Source organism: Lipophrys pholis (genome assembly GCF_963383615.2).
Source record: "Lipophrys pholis genome assembly, chromosome: 6".
NCBI classification, from domain to species: Eukaryota; Metazoa; Chordata; class Actinopteri; order Blenniiformes; family Blenniidae; genus Lipophrys; species Lipophrys pholis.
Window position 1 is genome coordinate 2931400 of NC_137629.1, and position 19812 is coordinate 2951211.

At 43.0% G+C, this 19812-nt stretch overlaps 1 protein-coding gene across 1 annotated transcript in view; it reads left to right on the top strand.

Moving 5' to 3' along the window:
- The first annotated feature begins 494 nt into the window (after positions 1–494).
- pdgfc (platelet derived growth factor c) overlaps positions 495–19812 on the top strand; it is a 64682-nt gene continuing 45364 nt past the window's right edge. Inside the window, exon 1 of the mRNA XM_080465061.1 lies at positions 495–1307. Within this exon, the coding sequence (XP_080321187.1) occupies positions 1196–1307 (112 nt within the window). The 5' untranslated portion in view covers positions 495–1195. The remainder of the gene's footprint in view (positions 1308–19812) is intronic.

Below are 19812 nucleotides of genomic sequence, written 5' to 3' on the forward strand. Positions count from 1 at the left end.
ACATCTGGAAATCCTGAACTCCCAAACTGGTGAATAAATAAACATTTCAGACTATTTAATGCTTTAATTTCTTTTGTCACTCCCTGCTTGTTCTTTTTCGAATTTGTATTTAATTACTCGTGTTTCTTTTTCCGACAAAGACAGAAATTCATAACTCCAAATAACAAGTAATTACCCCTAAAGACATGTAGTTTAGTATTTGCTCAGGCAGAAAACATGCAAACTCCACACAGAAAAGCCCCTATAAGCCTCGATGAGAACTCGAACCAGAGATTTATTTTACTGTGAGGCAGAGGAGTCCTCCCCACTACCTCATAATAATGCAGCAACCGGGACGTAAGACTGGTGCCATTTTCTGCCTTTAATTTAATTTAATGAAATCCTTGAGATACATTTTCTTGTCTGTCACGTGTTATCCAGATTCTTCCTGAAAACTTGCCAAAAGTGGGAGGAAAAAGTGAAACGTTGGAGCTGAATATGGGCTGAAACACCTCATTGGCGCAGGCAGCAACGGAACAGTTAACATCCCGGGGAGTTCCCTCTGCTGGGAAGTTGTACTTTATGTATCGCACCTGTTGTGCCGTCAGTTGCCACTCTCCAAAAAGCCAACAGGGCCGCGCAGCGCAGCGATATTTTATCTCAGTCTGCAAGTTATGACTCCAAGACCGCGCCAGACAACACAACTCGTCTCGGTTTGTGCCTACAGACTGGATCAGGTTGCTGGACTCTCTCTCTCTCTCTCACTCGCTCTCTGTCTCCGTGTGTGAGCGTTCTCAGTAATGCGTAAAGATCTGCGGCGTGGACGCGCGCTTCGGCCAAAATGCATCTGAGCACTTCTAAAGATCTTGTACCGTAGGTGATATGCGTGCACAGGGGACGATTTCACAGCTGATCCGAGGATTATAACTACATCAAACCAAACTTTGTTCAAGACACTTTGCAACTTTCCACTAAGCCAACAGGTGCGCGCGCGGATTGCGCAGCAGTGGAGCTCCGGAGAGGATTTTCTGTGATTCATCGAGTTAAAATTTTACTTTTCATAGGAAGGACTGATGATTATGTGGATTTTACTTAGCGCGCACCCTCTCCAAATGTGCCCCAAACAGCACTGGTGTCCCGTGAACGACGCGTGTGCGTGGTGATCCAAACCATCCCGTCTACAGCGCTTTGTGATCGCCTCCCACCACTCATCCAAATGATCCTTCCATTATTATTCATCCTTGCATCGCTTCTCCAACACTATGGCTCGGACGCTGAATCAAGTCACGTCAGCAAATTTCATCTTCCAAGCATAAAGGAGCAAAACGGTGAGTGCGCTCTGTGCGCTTTGTTCCACAAACTTTACCCTTCACGCGCACAAAACCCTCGTTATGTTCTAAACTCACATCGTGCAATGAATGGGAGCGTTTCACGCAGTTCAAACGATTTCAGGATAGGAAATGCGGGTTTACCTTTTGCCTTTAAAGTTTCCTCTGCACGGTTAAAGAGGGCGAACCCTCCCGCAACTCCACGTCTCGGGGGAGACAGGTTTCCCCTGTGATCATAAAAAAAGGCTCCATTCATTCAAAATCTCTCCCCCTCGGCTGAGTCTTAAATGCAGCTTTTGAAAAACCTTCCAAATTACCTGCTCATTCAGAAGATTGATAATGACACCCCAAATTATTTGTGTCGCTATGTCCAATGTGGTAAAGGAGGTTGCAGAGGAGTGATGGAGAACAGGTGATGGACGGTGTGTGTGTGTGTGTGTGTGTGTGTGTGTGTGTGTGTGTGTGTGTGTGTGTGTGTGTGTGTGTGTGTGTGTGTGTGTGTGTGTGTGTGTGTGTGTGTGTGTGCAATTAGCCTCAGAGTGCAGCTCTTTGAGAGGAAAATAAATCATCAAATTGTTTCCTGATGCATTATAGTTTTTGTATGCTGCCTTTATCTTTCCAGACCCTTTATTTTCCAAAAAGACACTCAAACTGACTGTTGCTCAATTTTTGTAACTTGAGTTACGTGATCTTGTGTTTCTAACAAATATTTCCACAATCTGCTCATCAAAAATCTGCAAATATTAGTCAATCACACTCATTTAAACAACATATCCACAGCATGTAAAGGCAGAGGGCTCTCACAGTTCACATACCACCATGACTGTACCCTGCAGACGTTGCAAGAGTCAAACTTCATTCATTACTCAGACTCTCTGCAGCCGGCAGGTTCGACTGGCCTTGTGTGAGGACATGCAGCGCTGACTTCACTAGAGTAACAGTCAGGGTTGAGAAATCAGAGCCTCCCGCTGGGAACTCCAAGTTTAATCAGTACGGCTGAGAAAGGAAAACAACTAGGGAGAGGGGTTGGGGGGAGGGAAAGTGTGTGTGTGTGTGTGTGTGTGTGTGTGTGTGTGTGTGTGTGTGTGTGTGTGTGTGTGTGTGTGTGTGTGTGTGTGTGTGTGTGTGTGTGTGTGTGTGTGTGTGTGTGTGTGTGTGTGTGTGTGTGCTGGAGATGTTAAACTGTCAAAGAACTCCTTAAAGCAGAGGTCACTTGCTTGTTGAGAGTGAAACCGGCCCAACTGTCTGTAACCTTTGGCTGCAGTCTGAGTGCTCACCGTTCTGCCGCTCTCGATTGCTGAAGCTCTTTGAAACGATTTGATATCGATCTGATTGGGTAAAGAGAGCCAAACCTGTCTACCGTGTTTAGTAGTAGTTTCCTGGAGAGTTACAGTCCCCAGTCAAGAGGCTGCTGACGACTGCACAAGACATCAGGGGAGAAGATCTCCTTTTGAGAGCCGACGCTGTGCAGAGGAACCTTCTGTTAGTTAGTAAGATCCCATTTACACGACCACGTTACGAGAGAAAATGCAATGTATTTGCATTTTTATTTCAGAAATGTTTCGCGCTTGCTTGGCAACATTTTAAAAACAATGACAGAAACCGAAAAGAAAGTAGTTAGCATGTTTGACTATGGCCCTGTTTACGTGACAACGTTTCACGTGACAACACCGAATCCGCAAAAAAATTAAAAAGTGGGGGCGTTTCCACTGCAGCAGCGGACACAGAGACAACGATGTAGTTAGTCTGCCGGGCCACTGGAGGGCGCTGTTGCTTGATTTTGTTATGAAACTACACAGACGTGTGCAGAGAGCAATACACTATAAACGTGAAGAAAATGGAGAGAACTTGACATCCGCATGGACTGATGACACATCAGATGATATCAGGGGAGAGTCTCAACTATTAAACTACTGATCTGGACGATAAAACTAGAATATGGACCGCGGGTCGTACCACAACGCGGCCGCCATGTTTGTTTACAACTGAATGAGCAGGAGGGAGGGGGAGAGATGTGCATTCGCATGTTTTCAGTGACTCGGAGGTCCAAGACAGAACAAATGTTTGAGGTTTTCACTTGAAATCGTTGCCGTGTAAACGGGCCCTAAGCGTTGGAGACAAAAGTCTCAAAGTGAAATGGGCATGAACTCTGAAATCTAATTTGTGTGTGTTGTGGTCATGAATGATGAGAATGTTTCCTTCTCCCACCGCTTTCAGTATTTCACATGCGTTTTTCATGTGTTCACCACATGGCTATAAGGTTTCATGGTTATTAAAGAAAAAAAATGAAAACGATCTCCAGTCATGCAGCAAAAATGCTGTGTACAGTTTGGAAATTTTAAACAAGGTTGAAAGAAAATGCATCAAACCAAAGCAGCTCCGCTGCCTCGGGGCATGTTTTCCTTTTGTTGTGTGGAAACTTTTTTCTTTCCCCTCCGGTTTAATGCAGGACAGGATTGTGCTCATTTAGTCATGCTGACTGGTCAAAGACTTAACAGTCCTAATTTACACCACTATTCCCAACAAATTACATTTACTGCCTATTTGCATTAGCTCTGTTTTACAAGGCGCTCCGACCCACGTAATGTTGGTTTATCACCAGGCTGTAACTGTAAAACCTCCATTATCACTTTCACTGATGTCACCTCATTGTGTTCAAGTTAGACCTGGAATCTTTTTCGGGGTTTGTTTTGTTTTGTTGAACAATGGTTTGGATTATGCCCTGGAAGCATGCATGCTTTATTTCCATCTTCCCAACACCATGCGTGTTGCAGTGAATAAACCACAGGCTCCGATGTACAAGTAACTTTTAAATTCCGTATTTTCCAGAGAGGAACATCTAATACCAGTGATGTAATACAGACGGTGTTACGTTTCAGGCATGTGGAAAAGGAAATCAGGGGGTATCTGTATTTATTTAAGTGTGTCTTATAAGAGAGGGCTGCAGGCTGTGGCGTCGTGGTTAGAATCAAACCAGTGATAATCTCGTTGTGAGCCAAGAGTGCTGAGCTCAATGGGCTTTTCTATGTGGGTTTGCATGTTTTCACTGTGTGTGTATTCCTGTTTCCTCCAACAGTCCAAAGAAATGATGAGGTTAACTGATGAGACTAAGGCCTCATTTATATGACAAAGTTTCAAGTTGCGTTTACGTTTCAGAAAAGTTTCTCGTTTTGAAAACGACATCCATTCTCAGAGAGACGGCGGAAAGGCTTAAAATGATGTAGTTTTCATGGTGGTCCACTAGTTGGTGCTGTTGTTAGATTTAGTACTGAAAACACACACACACACACACACACACACACACACACACACACACACACACACACACACACACGCAGCAGAGAACAATCCACTAGAAACATTAACTATGGGAGAACACGGACATTCTAGTGGACAGACGACCCAAGTTGGACTGTTATTGCGGTGACTGTCAAAATAAAACTACCAAATCCCAGGAGGATATGAACTGGGAGTCATCACTCGATGGAGGGAAACATTGTTCTGATTGTCTCCACTGAGCATGTGCAGAAGAACCATTTTTATGAAAATTCTACTTTGGAAGCTGTTCTCATAAAGTAGAATTTTCAGTGACTCCGTGTGAACGGACGCTCAGAAATACAATGGAAGTTTTGCGTTTTCACTTTAAAACGTCACGTAAACTGGCTTAATCCCCCTGCAGGTGGTCTGTCTCTGTTTCCTCGTCAGCCTGTAGGATGAACCGTCAGCTGTGGTCGCCCCTCTGCTCTCCCAGTTGTACAGAATAATAGATAGATGTTATAAAATACAGGGCTGTGATTAGATATAAAACTCCTCAGTGTGTCTGAGAGATTTTAATCAGTATTGTTTTCTATCCAAACAAATAGACTTTTAAATAAAGTTCCACGCTGTCCTGTCTTCGGGCTTATTACCTTTTATCTAATGTGAGTTTGTTTCATAAGGTTGTTTCATTAGGCTCTGGCTGGTGCGCTCATGTTTACACGAGCCTTTCAGAGCAGACTGTGATTTGGCCTCAGTTGTCGACGCCGCACGCCAAGTTAAAGATGCATCTCAGCTTCCTAATCAGACGGGTCATCTCAGCGGACGCCTCCTCACATCACTTCACTGATTCGAGTGGGTTGTCTTCTCTTTCCTGCGGAGGGCCTCTTGTTTTTTGTTTTGTTTTTTATCCCTACCTAGCCCACCCGTAAGCACAGACCAAGAAAAAAGAAATTGGACGGCAGATATTTGAGGAAGATGAGGATTACCTATGATATTCTCACATACCCCCCCTCCCCACCCCCCGGAGTACCACGGGAGGACGGTATGCACCTCAGCAGACCTGCCAATGATCACAGAGGCTGCTGTTCCGCTAAAGATTATGAGATTAGGGGGAGAACTGGGGTTGTTGGGGTCACGGGCCTATAGGGAACATGTGCAGTGCACCACGTATTCAGAGGTGAAGCACAGAGAGGCATTGTGCATTCATGAGATTATGATGTACACAAATAAGACGTTTGCATAGCGGATTGGAGAAACAGGAAAGTCAATGGGTGGTCCTGTTAAGAGTCGTGTTTCGGGTGTGACGTGTGGTGCATTACCCATTCATAGATACCAGGGAAGAGTTGTTAATGGGACTCTTACAGGCTCGTAAAGCAGCTGAGTTATTTCAGTCGCTGGTCAAAGAGCCGGCAGCTAAAGAAGGTTTGAAGCTTGTTTAAGTGACAAAAGATTAGCGAAGATTTAAGATTTTGTAACCAAAAAAACCCCCAAATATCTATTTCTTTTTTAGTTGTTGAGGTAGGAACCATCACGAGACAGTTGAATCTGGTTAATACCATGAGAATATTCCCAGTTTGAGTTTCTGTGCTGGCATTGATTTGGTCAACTGGAGACTTGTGTGTGAATTGTTTCCCATTATTTACTCATTTAAAGAATCAAAACTGATCACGTGAAATATAAAACTATTGAATTGTTGCTGTGACTTATCACCTGAAGCCTCGTTTACACAAGGTTTCAAGTGAAAACGCATCATTTTTGCGTTTTCGATACAGAAAGCTTTTGCGTTTACGCAGCAACATTTTGAAAACCATGTCTGTTTCCACGTCAACAGCAGAAACGCTGAACGTCACTGCAGTTTTTATGCTGGGCCACTAGTGGGAGCTGTTGTTTGTGTTGGTGATGAAACCACACACACATGCAGCAGAAAACAATCCGTTATAAACATTAACAATGGGAGAACACGGACATTCATATGGAATATACGTACATAAGAACTATTTACTACGGCCGTGGTATGTATGCATTTTTATGCAAGTTGTGGTTTTCCACTGAGATGGCGTGTTTTGAAAAAATTGCGTTTTTCGTGGCTCCAAGCACCGTCGTTGTGTAAACAGATCCTGACTACTGTTGCTGGAAATACATTTTATAGCAGTTTTAGGTTCCTTTATGTCCCTTTTATATTGGTGTAAATAGTACTTGTAAGTGAATTCAGACGTATCAGTGTTTTTTTTCCAGCTCCTGAGCAGAACAAACCAAACGCAGAGCTTCACATAGGTTCGAGTCTCTTCCCATGGCAGTTTCACATGTGGCCAGCTGGTATTCACGTTTCCACTCTGTTATTTTAAGTGGTTTCCATAGTGCTTAACTCTATGTTTCAATTTGAAATTATGATACGGCTCCTAAACCAATGAAACAAAATGAGCCAAACTTGGAATCTCCATTCATTCTTTAATACAGGTCAGATGTTTCTCGAGCCCATTTCCCTGGGAAAAGCTTGTTTCCACTTAGAAGAATCTGTACTTTGATGGACACGCTTGAATGAATGAATGCAGCACTATGCAGTTAATCATTGTAGTGGGCAGCGCTGTGGCAGCCGGTATGCTCGACTGAATTAAAACCATCAAAGAAAATGGATGGCTCGAGAGTTCAGTGAACTCAGCGGGAGGCGAAGAGGGTAAGAATTACCTCCAAGTAGATTCCACTTGTCTGATGAAAGTCACACATATAAAGTTTGTCAGGATACATTTGTTCGCTGAGAGGGTATTTTACCAATTTGACTTTTTATCCCATTCCATCCTAAATAGCATTAAACCTATCAATTCCCATGTAAACATTTACAGTGAGTGAAAAAAAAGAAGAGGAGGGAAATCTTTTAATCGGCACTGTTGAGATTTTTCCACGATAGCTGAGTACAAGCAGCTCTGTGTCTCCTCGCAGGAAGAGAGTTTCCCCTCAACATCTCGCTGCCGACGGGGGAGACCCGGGATAAAAGTGTCTATGTTTCCCCCATCAGCACTATTTCAACATGGAGTGCTGTATTTGGCAAGCGGAGCATGCCACCGCCTGCCTGCAGTTTGTCACCGGGGGGAAGCCGGCGCCCCGTCCGTCCCGCCGCCTCGCGAAGCGCCGGAAGCTTTTCAGGGGACGAAGTTCAACAAAAGGTCTCTACAGAAAACCTCCATTCAGGCTCTGATTCCACGACAACCACGTCAAGTGAAAACGTAAAACTTTTGTTGCATTTTGGTGCACCGTTTACACAACAATGGCGCTCAAAGACACTGAAAATGCGACTTTTTGAGAATGGCTCTGGCGTGGTGTAAACAGGCAAAACTGACCCTTTGTGGAAACGCTGAGACTGCGGAAACACTGCTCCTGCTCATGCGCACCACCACCGTAGTAAATAGTTCTTCTGCACATGCTCAGCAGATGCTAAGAACAATGTTACCTCTGTGGTGTCATGACTCCCAGTCCATATTCTACCGGGACTTGGTACTTTTATTTTGAAGGTCACCATAATAACAATCAAACTTGGTGGCCTGTCCACTACAATGTCTGTGTTCTGTGCTCCCGTTGCTCCCGTTGTTAATGTTTAGAGTCGATTGTTGTCTGCTGCACGTGTGTGGTTTCATTACAAACACAAACAACAGCTCCCACTAGTGGCCCAACATGAAAACAACCAACAACAACCAGCAACAGAGCAGCCAACCGAGTGGCAGTCACTCCTTGCGCCAGTTTGGAGTTATAACATGCATGTCTGTGGCCTGTTTGAGAAAAAAAAATAAATCTTCTGCTTGTGAGGTCAAAGGTCACCCAGCACCAAACAGTAAAGTGTAACACTGTTGTTGCTTTTACAGCACAAAACGTTAGCATCCGATTGAATGAAAATGCATGATATTTTTCTCAGACTGTGTCCAAAAACACAACCTGACTCACTGGTTCACTACTAATATGATAAACAGTCCAAAGCCAACAATGAAGTTTTAATTGCTTACAAACCTGGTCATTAATACCTCTGCATGATCTGCAGAGAATCAGAGGCGCAAAGGTAAATTTCTTCCACTTTATGTGTAATTTATGCGAATATTTGGCTTTAGAATTTGATAATGTCCATCTACACGCCACATAATGAAAGAACCTTTTTTTTGTAAATTATTTGTTTCAATTTATGGAGTAGTAACCTTTGAAATATGCTTGAAAACGTGGTTCAAAATCTTCTTCAAAATCAGTTTTTGGAGTAGTGACAGCACCACACCCTCATCTTGGCAGCTGGAAGCTCCCTGAAGCAATGCGAGCGAGTGGCCGGTATCGTCGGTTCAGTAGGTGCACTTGTAGCTCGCAGGTGTTTCTGAAGAAGAAAGCAAACACAAACCTGAATAAAATATGTTTGAGTAAGATCTTTGATGTCACAACGTGTTCCTCCACTTCCTTATCTGTACCTGGAGAGGTCTCACTGCCCTCAAAAAAACACTTTCTGGAGAATTACCAGTTTGCTGATAAAGACTCGGAGCGAGTTACAACATCAGCTTTGCACCGTCGCTTCAAATGTTCGGGTCTGTCAGAGTTTTATTGTCTGCTACTTGTTCAGAGGGACACTATTTCATTGAATGTGATTTTATGGCGCAAAAATAAATACCGATAACATTTCCTTGGTGTAGTTTGCCCTTATCAGTGTAATAAAATTGCACAAATCCTTGCACTTGAATGTGAATGTTATCAGCTGCTTCGGCACAATGACTCAAGTAGCTCTGGGATGGGAGGCTGGCACCACAAGCAGGCGGATAAAACAAAGGCACAAGAGAAAAGGAGCAATTAGGAGTCAAGTACGTTCCTCGGAGGAAGCACAGAATGTGAATTGAGATATCCAAACATCTTTCTCTAAATACTGTCACCCCTGACTCTGCTGATGGAAACGCCTGGCTGGTGCGTGAAGGGTGGAGCACGTCTGCCGTAAGTCAGATTTGCTTGTCAAGACAAATGCCGATCATTCAGTGTGAGTTGGCGTTCACACCTCTCGGCTCGCTTTGTTTCCTTCTTGCTGTGCTGATTGTTTCCTCGACTGCTGAGAGGCAAACCCACGTTTCTCAAAGAAAGCCCGGCTTTCACAACTGTGCAGCTTTATGGGCCTGAAGGACTCTGGACTCATGAAACTGAGCGCTAAAGTAAAGGGAAAGAAGCCATTTGTATTGTTGATGTTGTTTTGTTCAGTAGTTTAACACAGTGAAGACAAACCAGAGGTGGACACATCCACTCTCACTGAGGCTTCGTTTACACAACATTTTAAAGTGAAAAACACAAAAAATGTTCTTGCATCTTGGGAGTCCCTTTACACGACATCGGTGTTCGGAGCCTCTGGAAACACAATTGTTTGAAAAGCGCTCCCAAGGTAGAACTTTTTAAAAACGCTCTGACTCCATCTCCATGGACTTGGGGGGAATGCAACTTTTTGTAAAAGTTGTTATTGCACATGCTCAGTAGAGCCAATCAAAAAAAGGTTTCCTCCGTGGTGTCATGACTCCCAGTCTTTATTCTCTGGACTTGGTAGTTTTATTTTGACAGTCACCGTAATAACAATCCAACTTGATGGTCTGTCCACTAGAATGTCCGTGTTCTCCCAGTGTTAATGTTTATAACGGATTTCTCTCTGTAACATGCGTGTGTAGTTCCATTTCATTTTCTGTAACGTTGTCATGTAAATGGGGTCTGACATAGAAAACCAGGAAAATGAAATGGACAGTGTCCATATGTGTTCCAGAGAGTTTCCTTCACAAATTTGTGAATCAGATTTTAAGCTCATCGCAGACGAAGCCTCTGTGGTTTCTGAAGCTCCTCCCGATGATGTTGGGAAACATCGCTTAAAACCTGCTTGAAAACCAAATGTTGAATTTAAGTTACATTATTTTCCTCTGGAAAGTGAACATGTCAAGACAAGACAGATGTACGTTTTTCCGTAAGAGCCATCATTATAAACCCTGTTGGCACAGAACATTTCCCCTGATAAAAATAACATTTTGATCATCATGCGGCCGCGAGGAATTGAACCGTCACCGGCGCGGCTCCGGTGTTCATGTATTGGTTTTCTAACAGCTTCTGGAATTCCAGCTGGACTGAGAATCTTGGCAGCGGAGACGAGTTGACCTTGGTAACTGTCTCCGGTGGGCATGTCTGCATAACTTGGCAGATGTCACCACCTCGTATCTGAGAGGCATTTCAACGTGCGGTGTAATGAGTCTGCTCTTCAATTTGCCGAGTTTTGTGGGCATCACCTTGCAGCTGACTGACACTGAGCCCGACCCGGACCAAATGCCTGCGGAAGCTCACAGCTGCGTCTTTTCTCAGCAGTCGTTTCCAACCAGAGCATCTCAGTCTTATCTAAATAGCTTCTCATTTGGCATGTAATTACATACAAAATGAAAAAAAATGTACTGACTGACGGTGAGCACCGTTTGCTTTTGAGGCAGCTCTCGTTCTCGCAGGTACTCGTGCACATATTTTGCGGTCGGTAGATTGTTTTGACAGTTTGGCGGACAGGATGATGCTTTCCTCCTGTGGATTTAGGACGTCTCAGGGGTTTCCTGTCCATCGTTCTGTCCCTGGCTGCCTCTGTGATGTTCAACCAAAATCAAACACGTTCACACTTACAGAGACAGAAAGATCATTATTGGACAATCTGTGCTTACAACAAGGAATTTGACTGTGGGTGCTTCGATTCACACCGACACTGAAGACTCTTGTGTCGTAAGAGCCAAGATGAGCTTGTGGGACTCAAGCAAGAATATCACTTTTTTTCCGATAAAAACACATTTCTGGTATTGAAAGTTTATTAGTTATTTGACTAAATCTTGAAGAGCAGGGCTATCTCCATAGAAATGACTTTAAATGTATTATACTCGAGCGGTGGAGGCTGGATTTAAAGACTTTGTGCTGCTTTCATTTTGACAGTTTGTAACTATTATTGAATAAATAAATAAAAAGTCTTTAATCAGCCTATTTGAATACCTTTCCTTTGGATCTTAACTAGAATGTTACAGTGAAGTAGTGGCCCGTGTTCTTATCTTACAATAAAAAGACTAGTTTAATTGAAAGCTTGAGGTCTTTCCGTTTGGAGTTTGCATGTTCCTCCCACCACAAGTATGGAGGTTGATTAGTGGCTGTCAGTTGAATGTAGGTGTAACTGTGTGCCTGATTTCCCTGTGATGGAGTCGGGTATTGTGGGTAATTGTGGTTTTAGAAAAAGGATGAATGAATAGGTCAACGTGTTTACAGTCGGTGGAACCTTTGTACTTTGGCGTGACACATTAAAAAACTTCAGGTCTTCTCTGCAAAAACATGTAAAAAAAAAAAATAAATAGGAAACTGAAGCATGCACAATACGACTTGTCATGTTTGGATTTGTTTCCTATTTGAGTTCTGATTGAAGGTGATTCTGAGCTCCAAGGCCTCGGCGCTCGCGTACGCAGGCTTATCACTGAGACACAAACACTAGTCCCACTTCCCTCCACAGTACGAACCAAAGTGTTCATCATGTGTGAAGCTGAGCCTCCGGATTCATCCGGTGCCGCAGAACATTTCACGGTTATCAAGCACCGTCATTAGGCACACTAATTTTAGAAAGCCGCGATGAGGCTCGCTGATGCGTAAACAGCCTCATACAGCTTCCAGTACATACGAAGCAGAATCCATAGTTCTGCGGTTAATATGCGGATAAAGAAGATGGGTCAATAGTAATGGCAATTTAGTGACTGCAGAGCATCACTGTGCACGTAAAAACTAAATGCTCTGCCTGCAGAAGATGCTTTAGTTGACTGAGAGCTTCTTCAAATGGCCTTTATGGGTCCATACAGTCACTTATACGAAGCTATAAAGTGAGTTTCACAGTGCATCCTGTTTACTGTGCAGGTGAAAGCAGACCTGTGGGTCTCAATATAAAGACTTTGGAGTGTAAATGAGATGGTAAGTTATTTATCAAGTTTAATTTAGGTTTTATTTCAATAGATTCCGATGTCATGTGTATGACGTTGCGTTTGTACTATATAAGCAGCAAATCTAACTTGACTTTTACAGATAACTTTTATACTTTGACTACATTTAACCACAGGTATTTGCGCATTCTCCTCACTGAAAGGATCAAGCAGTCACAGTTAGTTGAATTTGACAGAGATCAAGTGTTTTCAGAAAGGCGCGTTGTCGCGTAAACTGACACCCGGAACGCTACCAAAGTTTCGCGTTTTCACTTTTCAAAAGTTACATTAATAGTTTATGGACACCAAGATTTCCTTTCTCCGCTTAAACTAATAAAACTTTTACCAGGAGTTTACCATGTTTTATGCAAAACCCAGAAATATATTTTGTTATTTTGTTTAGAAAATGATTCGGTTTTTCACTCAGAACAAGTTGCAGATTAATCAGCAGCGACAAAAAACAAACATACTTTTGTAGAAACAATAGTTATTTTGTCCACGCATGGAAATACATACTAGCACTATCACAGCACTAAAAAGGTTTAAGGTGACTTCCAAGACCATTATTCATGAATAAAATTAAAGTTTTATACTTTTTTTCCTTTCATACTTGAGTCAATGTCAGAGCTTGTATTCGTTTAGTTTTACTCAAGCAAAGAGCTTTTCAGTTTGACTTTGTCATATTCGACCCGATTGTGTTGTGTTTCATAAACTTCAGCTTGTATTTGGAGGGGACAAATCCAGATAGATCCATAAAAAGTCCTGCAGACTGCACTTAGAATATCATTTTCTACACAGCGGCCTCGAGTACTTAAAGAAATAAAGCTTTGACTGAGACACCGGGCTGATTTTAGGGGTCGTCTTCCATGTTGAGACGACTGAAATGTGCTAAATGAGTGAAGTCCATTGACTTGTTTTGCCAAAGCTCCTTCATGCTCGTTGAATGAGAGCCCATCGTGACAGAATCGTCCATATTTATCCTTTCTTATGTTGCACATTACACATCCTCGTGGTATGAGATCACTCAGACATTCGTCTCTTGTACGTTGATACGGAGGCATTTTTTTTCCCGCTTTCAGTTCCCATTAGGTAAAATACTTACGACGCGGGCTCATAAATCATGCATGCCGATGGAAATCAAGCCACCGCCGTGTCTTTATGTGCCATTGGAGGAAAGTGAGAAAAGAACCGGGAGCCATTAAACGCAGACGTGAAATCTCCCAGCTTCACTACATGGAAGGGGGGTAGAATAAAAAACACACCTGTCCCAGTAATCACGCTGCTGGATTATGTCACCTAGCACATGGTGAGACGTGATATTCAGCGCTATGCCACTGGCACACGGAGCCGGTAACCCAATCACACAGACTATTTTGAGAATGTATGGCTTTTCCCAAAGCACAAATAGGTTTTGGGTGCTGGATACGCTCTGGCGCGGCGTGCTCACACTCCTATCCCCACGAGGGGGGGGCTCCATTTCCTCTGCCCAACTGGAATGAAAATGTGTGTGTTTGTGTGTGTGGCTGTCTGAAGCATTACCTGCAGCAATCTTCAGTTATTGAAATGAAATTACCTCTTACCTACTTTCAGGGCACTAAGCAATTGTTCTTCCGTGCTGGAAAACATTTTTTTTTTTTTGGGAGATAAATCTTCTTGTCTTATTACGTCGTAACTGCTGCAGAAACAGTATTTCTACAGTAAAACTCACCAAAACACACAAATCAAGCGAAGGATAATAGAAGATATGTTGTGAAATTCATGCACAAAATTATTTTAATGCATGCAAATATAATTAGAGTCTGTGAATAAACTGACGGTGAGAGGGTTTTTCTCTTACAGGAAGTTTTTTTGTGTGGATGTTTTTGGAAAAAACTATTGAAAAAGAACCAAATTAAATTTGTAGAAGAGGTAAGATGTGAAAACACAATGCAATAGTAGTGAAAGTCTCTGAATGGTTTGATTTTAAACATGGGGCAGTGATTAGCACTCTCACCTCACAGGAACAGAACCCTGGTTCTATTGTGGCTCTGAGGCTCCATTTACACGACAACGGTGCTTGGAGCTGCTGAAAACACAACTTTTTGAAAACCCTCCGACTCCGTCTCCATAGGAAATGTAGGAAAACCCAACTTTTCTGAAACGCTTCGACTGTGCGTGTGCACAACGGCCGTAGTAAGTTGTTGTTGTGCACATGCTCAGTAGCTGGACAATAAGAACAATGTTTCCTCCAGAGTGTCATGACTCCCTGTCCATATTCTCCTGGACTAGGTTTTTTTATTTTGAAAGTGACCCTAATAATCCAACTTTGTCTGTCATCTCCAATGTCCCCGTTCTCCCATCGTTAATGTTCAGAGCTCATTGCTCTCTGCTGTATGTGTCTGTGTGGTTTCATTACAAAAACAACCAACAGCGCACACTAGTGGCTCAACATAAAAGCTCCATTATTTTCAGCATTTCTGCCGTTGCCATGTAAACAGACATCATTTTGAAAACATTGCTGTGTAAAGGCGAAACATTTCTGGGTTCTGGGTTGTACTCCCTCCCATGGCTCGTTCATAGATAAGTGGGTTGAGCTCCAGCCTCCTGCAGCCCTGAGCTAAATAAAGCTTGTAAGTAAGAATCCCGACAGCCAGTAACAACAATTTATCTTAGTCTTCGGCACATTAGTCTGGAATTCAGCCAGAAATGACTCGTTGGTGTGAGACGGAGCGTGGGATGCGGGACAGTCTTCCTCCACCTACATGTGGCCTTGCTTCACCGACGGTTTAAAGATGCATTAATTTTTAAGTGTTTTGTGGAAGTGACTCGGGAGCTGAGCGGGTGAAATCCCCTCTCCCCGACCTTTCTGTCCCGTTCACTGAAGAAGCTCGTGACAAATATGATGCACTCACAGTCCATCATTTTGTTGCAGAATGAGAAGCAGCTGTCCTTGGACGGAGTGAAAAAAAAAAAAGTGCTTTGGCAACACTGAGTGATTTACTGGAAGAGAGCATGTTATTCATTCAACAGGGATGTTTTTTCAGGGATGCTCAGTTATTACTCACATTTTGGGTCTTTTCTTTCTTTCTTTATTGAAATCTGCTGAAATAGCAAAAGCTGTTTTTGTAGTTCCTCAGTGAGCAAAGAGATTCGCTTTCTCTTCATCTTGTGATGCGGTTTGAGTCTGACTCTGGGCTTTCTATGTGTGGAGTTTGCATGTTTCCTGAGTGCATCCAGAGGTTCTTCTCTGGATCGTCCAAAAGTCGATGGGCCCGTTTACGTTTCAAGGGAAAACGCATAATTTTAGAAAAGTTTACGGCAACGCCAGAAAAACTTAAAACAATTTACTTATGATGGTTGGCCACTAGTGGGTGCTGTTGTTTGTTTTCTTTCAAATGGGTCATAATATGCAAAATTGACTTTCTAAAGGTTTTCCAGCAGTACTAATCATCCCCATACCTGGAACGAGCACCAGAAGTAAAGACAGTCTGTCCTCTATCTCCCTGGCTTGTTTCAGTTTTTACAAAGTGTGTTACTCCAACCAGCCAATCAGAAATCAAACCCTATATAGTGTCATCGGGGGTTTAGCCAATCCCAATCAAGGTAGGCCCTCCCTTTGACTCCTCCCACAATTAGGCAGCTCTGCTCTGCTCTGGCACATGGCACCACGAGAGGAAGTATTTCCTCCTCTTCTCAAGATGGGCATGTGTGGGCGGAGCCAGTCCAGCTCACACAGACACAGCAGATTCTGAATGCAGCTCCTATGATCCAATATTCAAATGGAGGAAAATCAAGGAGAAGCAACATTTAGGACAATAAACTTTGAATACAATGCAATGACAGTTTTTCACTTGAAATCACTTGAAATTTCCTGTACAAAGGAGCTTCTGGGTGGTTCAGGCTTACAAACTATCACAAACTCAGTCAGGTATAAAACCTCATTCGATACAAGATGTTGTAACCAAAATATGTTGACAATCTCCAAGTGACGTCGTTATGTGCCTGTTTCATGGTTACATCAAAGCAGCTTGTAGGAAGTGGTAGCCCTGCTGTTTTTAAAGCCTACATCTTTACCACGCAGTTCAGAATCCAAACCGGGAGGGTGTGGCATTTCTCACTCCAGACGTCTTTGCTTGTCGTAGCAGGAAAGACCACATGTGTAACTCATAAGCTTAATCACAGCTGCACCGTGTTGAGGTGTGGCGGTGAGCCGTGCCAATCTGCTCCAACGTAGAAGGAAAGTAAATTCATCTGTGAAACTATCTGGGACAAGATGTCTGTTTGTTTCTGAGACTGCATGGTTACGATAGTGAAAGTAAAGCCAGCTTTAATGAAACCTTCTGGTGCAAAATCCAGTGAAATGTCCAGATAACTTCCCCTGACAGCATGGCTTGGAGGCTAATGCTAGTTGACTTGCTTTGATGGCAGCATCACTGATATCTCAGCTCGGGTCTCAGTGTTGTGTTGTGTCGCTATTCTGAAGAAATTTAACAATTTTTCTTTTTAAATTTTTACAGTTTGTTCGGTGGTTCGGTCGGATTGGAGCCTCTTGCTTACCGGTTTTGACCCACGGGCCTTTTGTTTGACACCCCTGCTCTAGAATGACGTTTATGTTTGAGTAAAAATGGAAATGAAATAAACTCAGGACAGTGATGGGTATCAGGAAAGAGAAAGCACACTATATTTGTGCTTCTCATCCTAACATGTCCACTAAATGGTCACATTTTGCAAACCAAGTTCCCAGAGTTGTTGTACGTATAAAAAATAAATAAATAAAAGTGACAAATCTCTTCAACAAATAAACCTACACACTTCACCACAAGATAACCTGAGTTGGATTCCCAATGTATTTTGTGTTTCTGCACCTTTAAATTGGATGCAGGTGAGAGTCGGTGTGTGTGCGTGTGTGTGTGTGTGTGTGCGTGCGTGCGTGCGTGCGTGCGTGCGTGCGTGCGTGCGTGCGTGCGTGCGTGCGTGTGTGTTGAGCCGTCTTTCACCCGGCGATAGCTGCGATTCACTCCATTTTCAACACTTTCCCCGGTCGCACTCACTCTGTAATAAGTGCAGTACAAGCATGCAAGGTCAGGCAATAACTGTAAGGCTGGAATAAATAAACAGTGGAGGCGTGTTGGCTCTTCTTCAGAGGCACTTTGAAGTCGTCCGAAACAGACTCTTCACATCTCGGCAACACTTTACACTCCATTTTCTTCTTCGCGGGGAAGATAGTGTGATAACAGCTTGACGGACTCGTGCTGAATGAATAATGCTCGGAGACAGAGAGACTCTGTAAGAGGAGTGTGACAGGTTGCCAACCGGTTAGAAAAGGTGCTTTGCCCCCTCCTCTTCACACCCGCCGTGCCTTTTTTTTTCCTCCCTCCACATCTTACATCTGTTCAGCTGCCTCTAATTAAGGCTTCTACAGACGGCGGCATTAGAACGGCCCGGAACCACGCCGGCTAATGAGACACCAATGACAAGGCACATCTTTCATGCACAACTCCGTTTGTCAGAATCTATCTTTCAGTTTCAGCCCCGACGGCCAAACTTAGTCGGGCACTTTGTCTCCTTCACACCTGTTGACAGGCTTCAGTCGAGACGTGAGACGGGTCACCGAGTCGGCTTGTTCTTTGCTCGCTGTGCGGCGGCGGCGGAGGCTCGTGCTGATGGATTTTCTCGGGACACGTTTGACTCTCGCGCTGAGAACATGAAATATCTTTCGCCACCCTGCTACTGCCAGGATTTCTCTTCATGGTGGGGAAATTAAAAATCTGTTTTTACTTTCACACTTTAGTATGAATAGAAATTCCACAGCGCAAAACACGTCGTCACGGCAACAGGGAGCTACCATGAAATACTCTTCAAAGAATTAAAGGAATGACAGTACATTTCTGTGATTGCTGTAAACAAATTTCTTTAAATAACAGACAGTAATAAGATAAAAAGTTATTGTCTTCTTGATCATTTTAAAACTGAGCTTAAATGAAAACTTAAATAACATTGACCAGATGAAACGTCTTTAATGAGCCGCAGCTACATTTCAAGTGAACACAGAAAACTTTGAAAACGACTCCAAGGGTGGAAGTATTTGAAAATGCTCAGACTCCGTCTCCGTGGAAACGGGGGGAAAACACAACTTTTCTGAAACGCTGCTACTGGTCATGTGCGCCACGGCCGTAGAAACGCAGCCTTCTGCACATGCTCAGTAGATGGACAAAAAGAACAATGTTTTCCTCCAGAGTGTCACGACTCCCAGTCCAGATTCTCCTGGGACTTGGTACTTTTATTTTGATAGTCACCGTAATAACAATCCAACTTGTCCACTAGAATGTCCGTGTTCTCCCAGTGTTAATGTTTAGAGCCCATTGTTCTCTGCTGCATGTGTGTGTGTGACCAGCAGTGCCTACTCCTGGCCTGGAATAACAACTACATCGTTCTCAAAACGCTAAACTTTTCTGGAACGAAAACACAAAAATTATTTTCTTTCACTTGAAACGTGGTGGTGCAAATGGGGATTTACTCTTGGTTGTAACTTTTTGTTGTCACTCTTATATCTCCCAACATGTTGTGTCCTATTCATCATTTCCCAGGGACTTTATAACTTTTTGTGTAGGAGATTTTTAGTAAATTTCACATGTTGTTGGGCTATAAAGTTGGTTCTATTCTGCCATTTCATTTTGAGATTTTTTCATGAGAGCAGAATCAGAAATACTTTATTAATCCCTGGAGGAAATTCTTGTCATTTATCTCCACACAGAATGAATAGGATAGAAGTTCAGGTAAGGTAATCGATACTGCAGAATGAAGTTGGATAAGTAATATTAAATTAAACGTCAATATATGCAGGCTCAGTGGTGACTGGAGTTAGTTACTTCAGGATGACTGAATATTTCTCCTCAGGTGAAAAGGAAAATAGTGGCCAATAAACCAACGGCTTGATGATCCAGACACGGCAGTTCTGCAGCCATTTTAACGTACGATGAACGTAACAAGTCTACTAACTACTAAGTTTTATGAATGGATTATTTTAAAATGTTTTATTCCCAACATGCAGAGTCGTCACTGACTTTGTGCCTCTAAACTGCTCGTTGGTCTGACTGTGACTGTGAGTGTGTGTGACTGTTTCTCACTGCTACTTGTGCTTCACACACTTTACATTCATTCTACAATATGTTGCATTACGTGATGTGATAAATTGGCAGCTTGTTAAAGGACAGACCATCATTCAAAATGCTGCATTTTATTTCTAAATGTGCACAACGTGGCTGCTTTGTGTTTCTTGAAATGTGAATGTTGAGTAGAAGGAATCGATT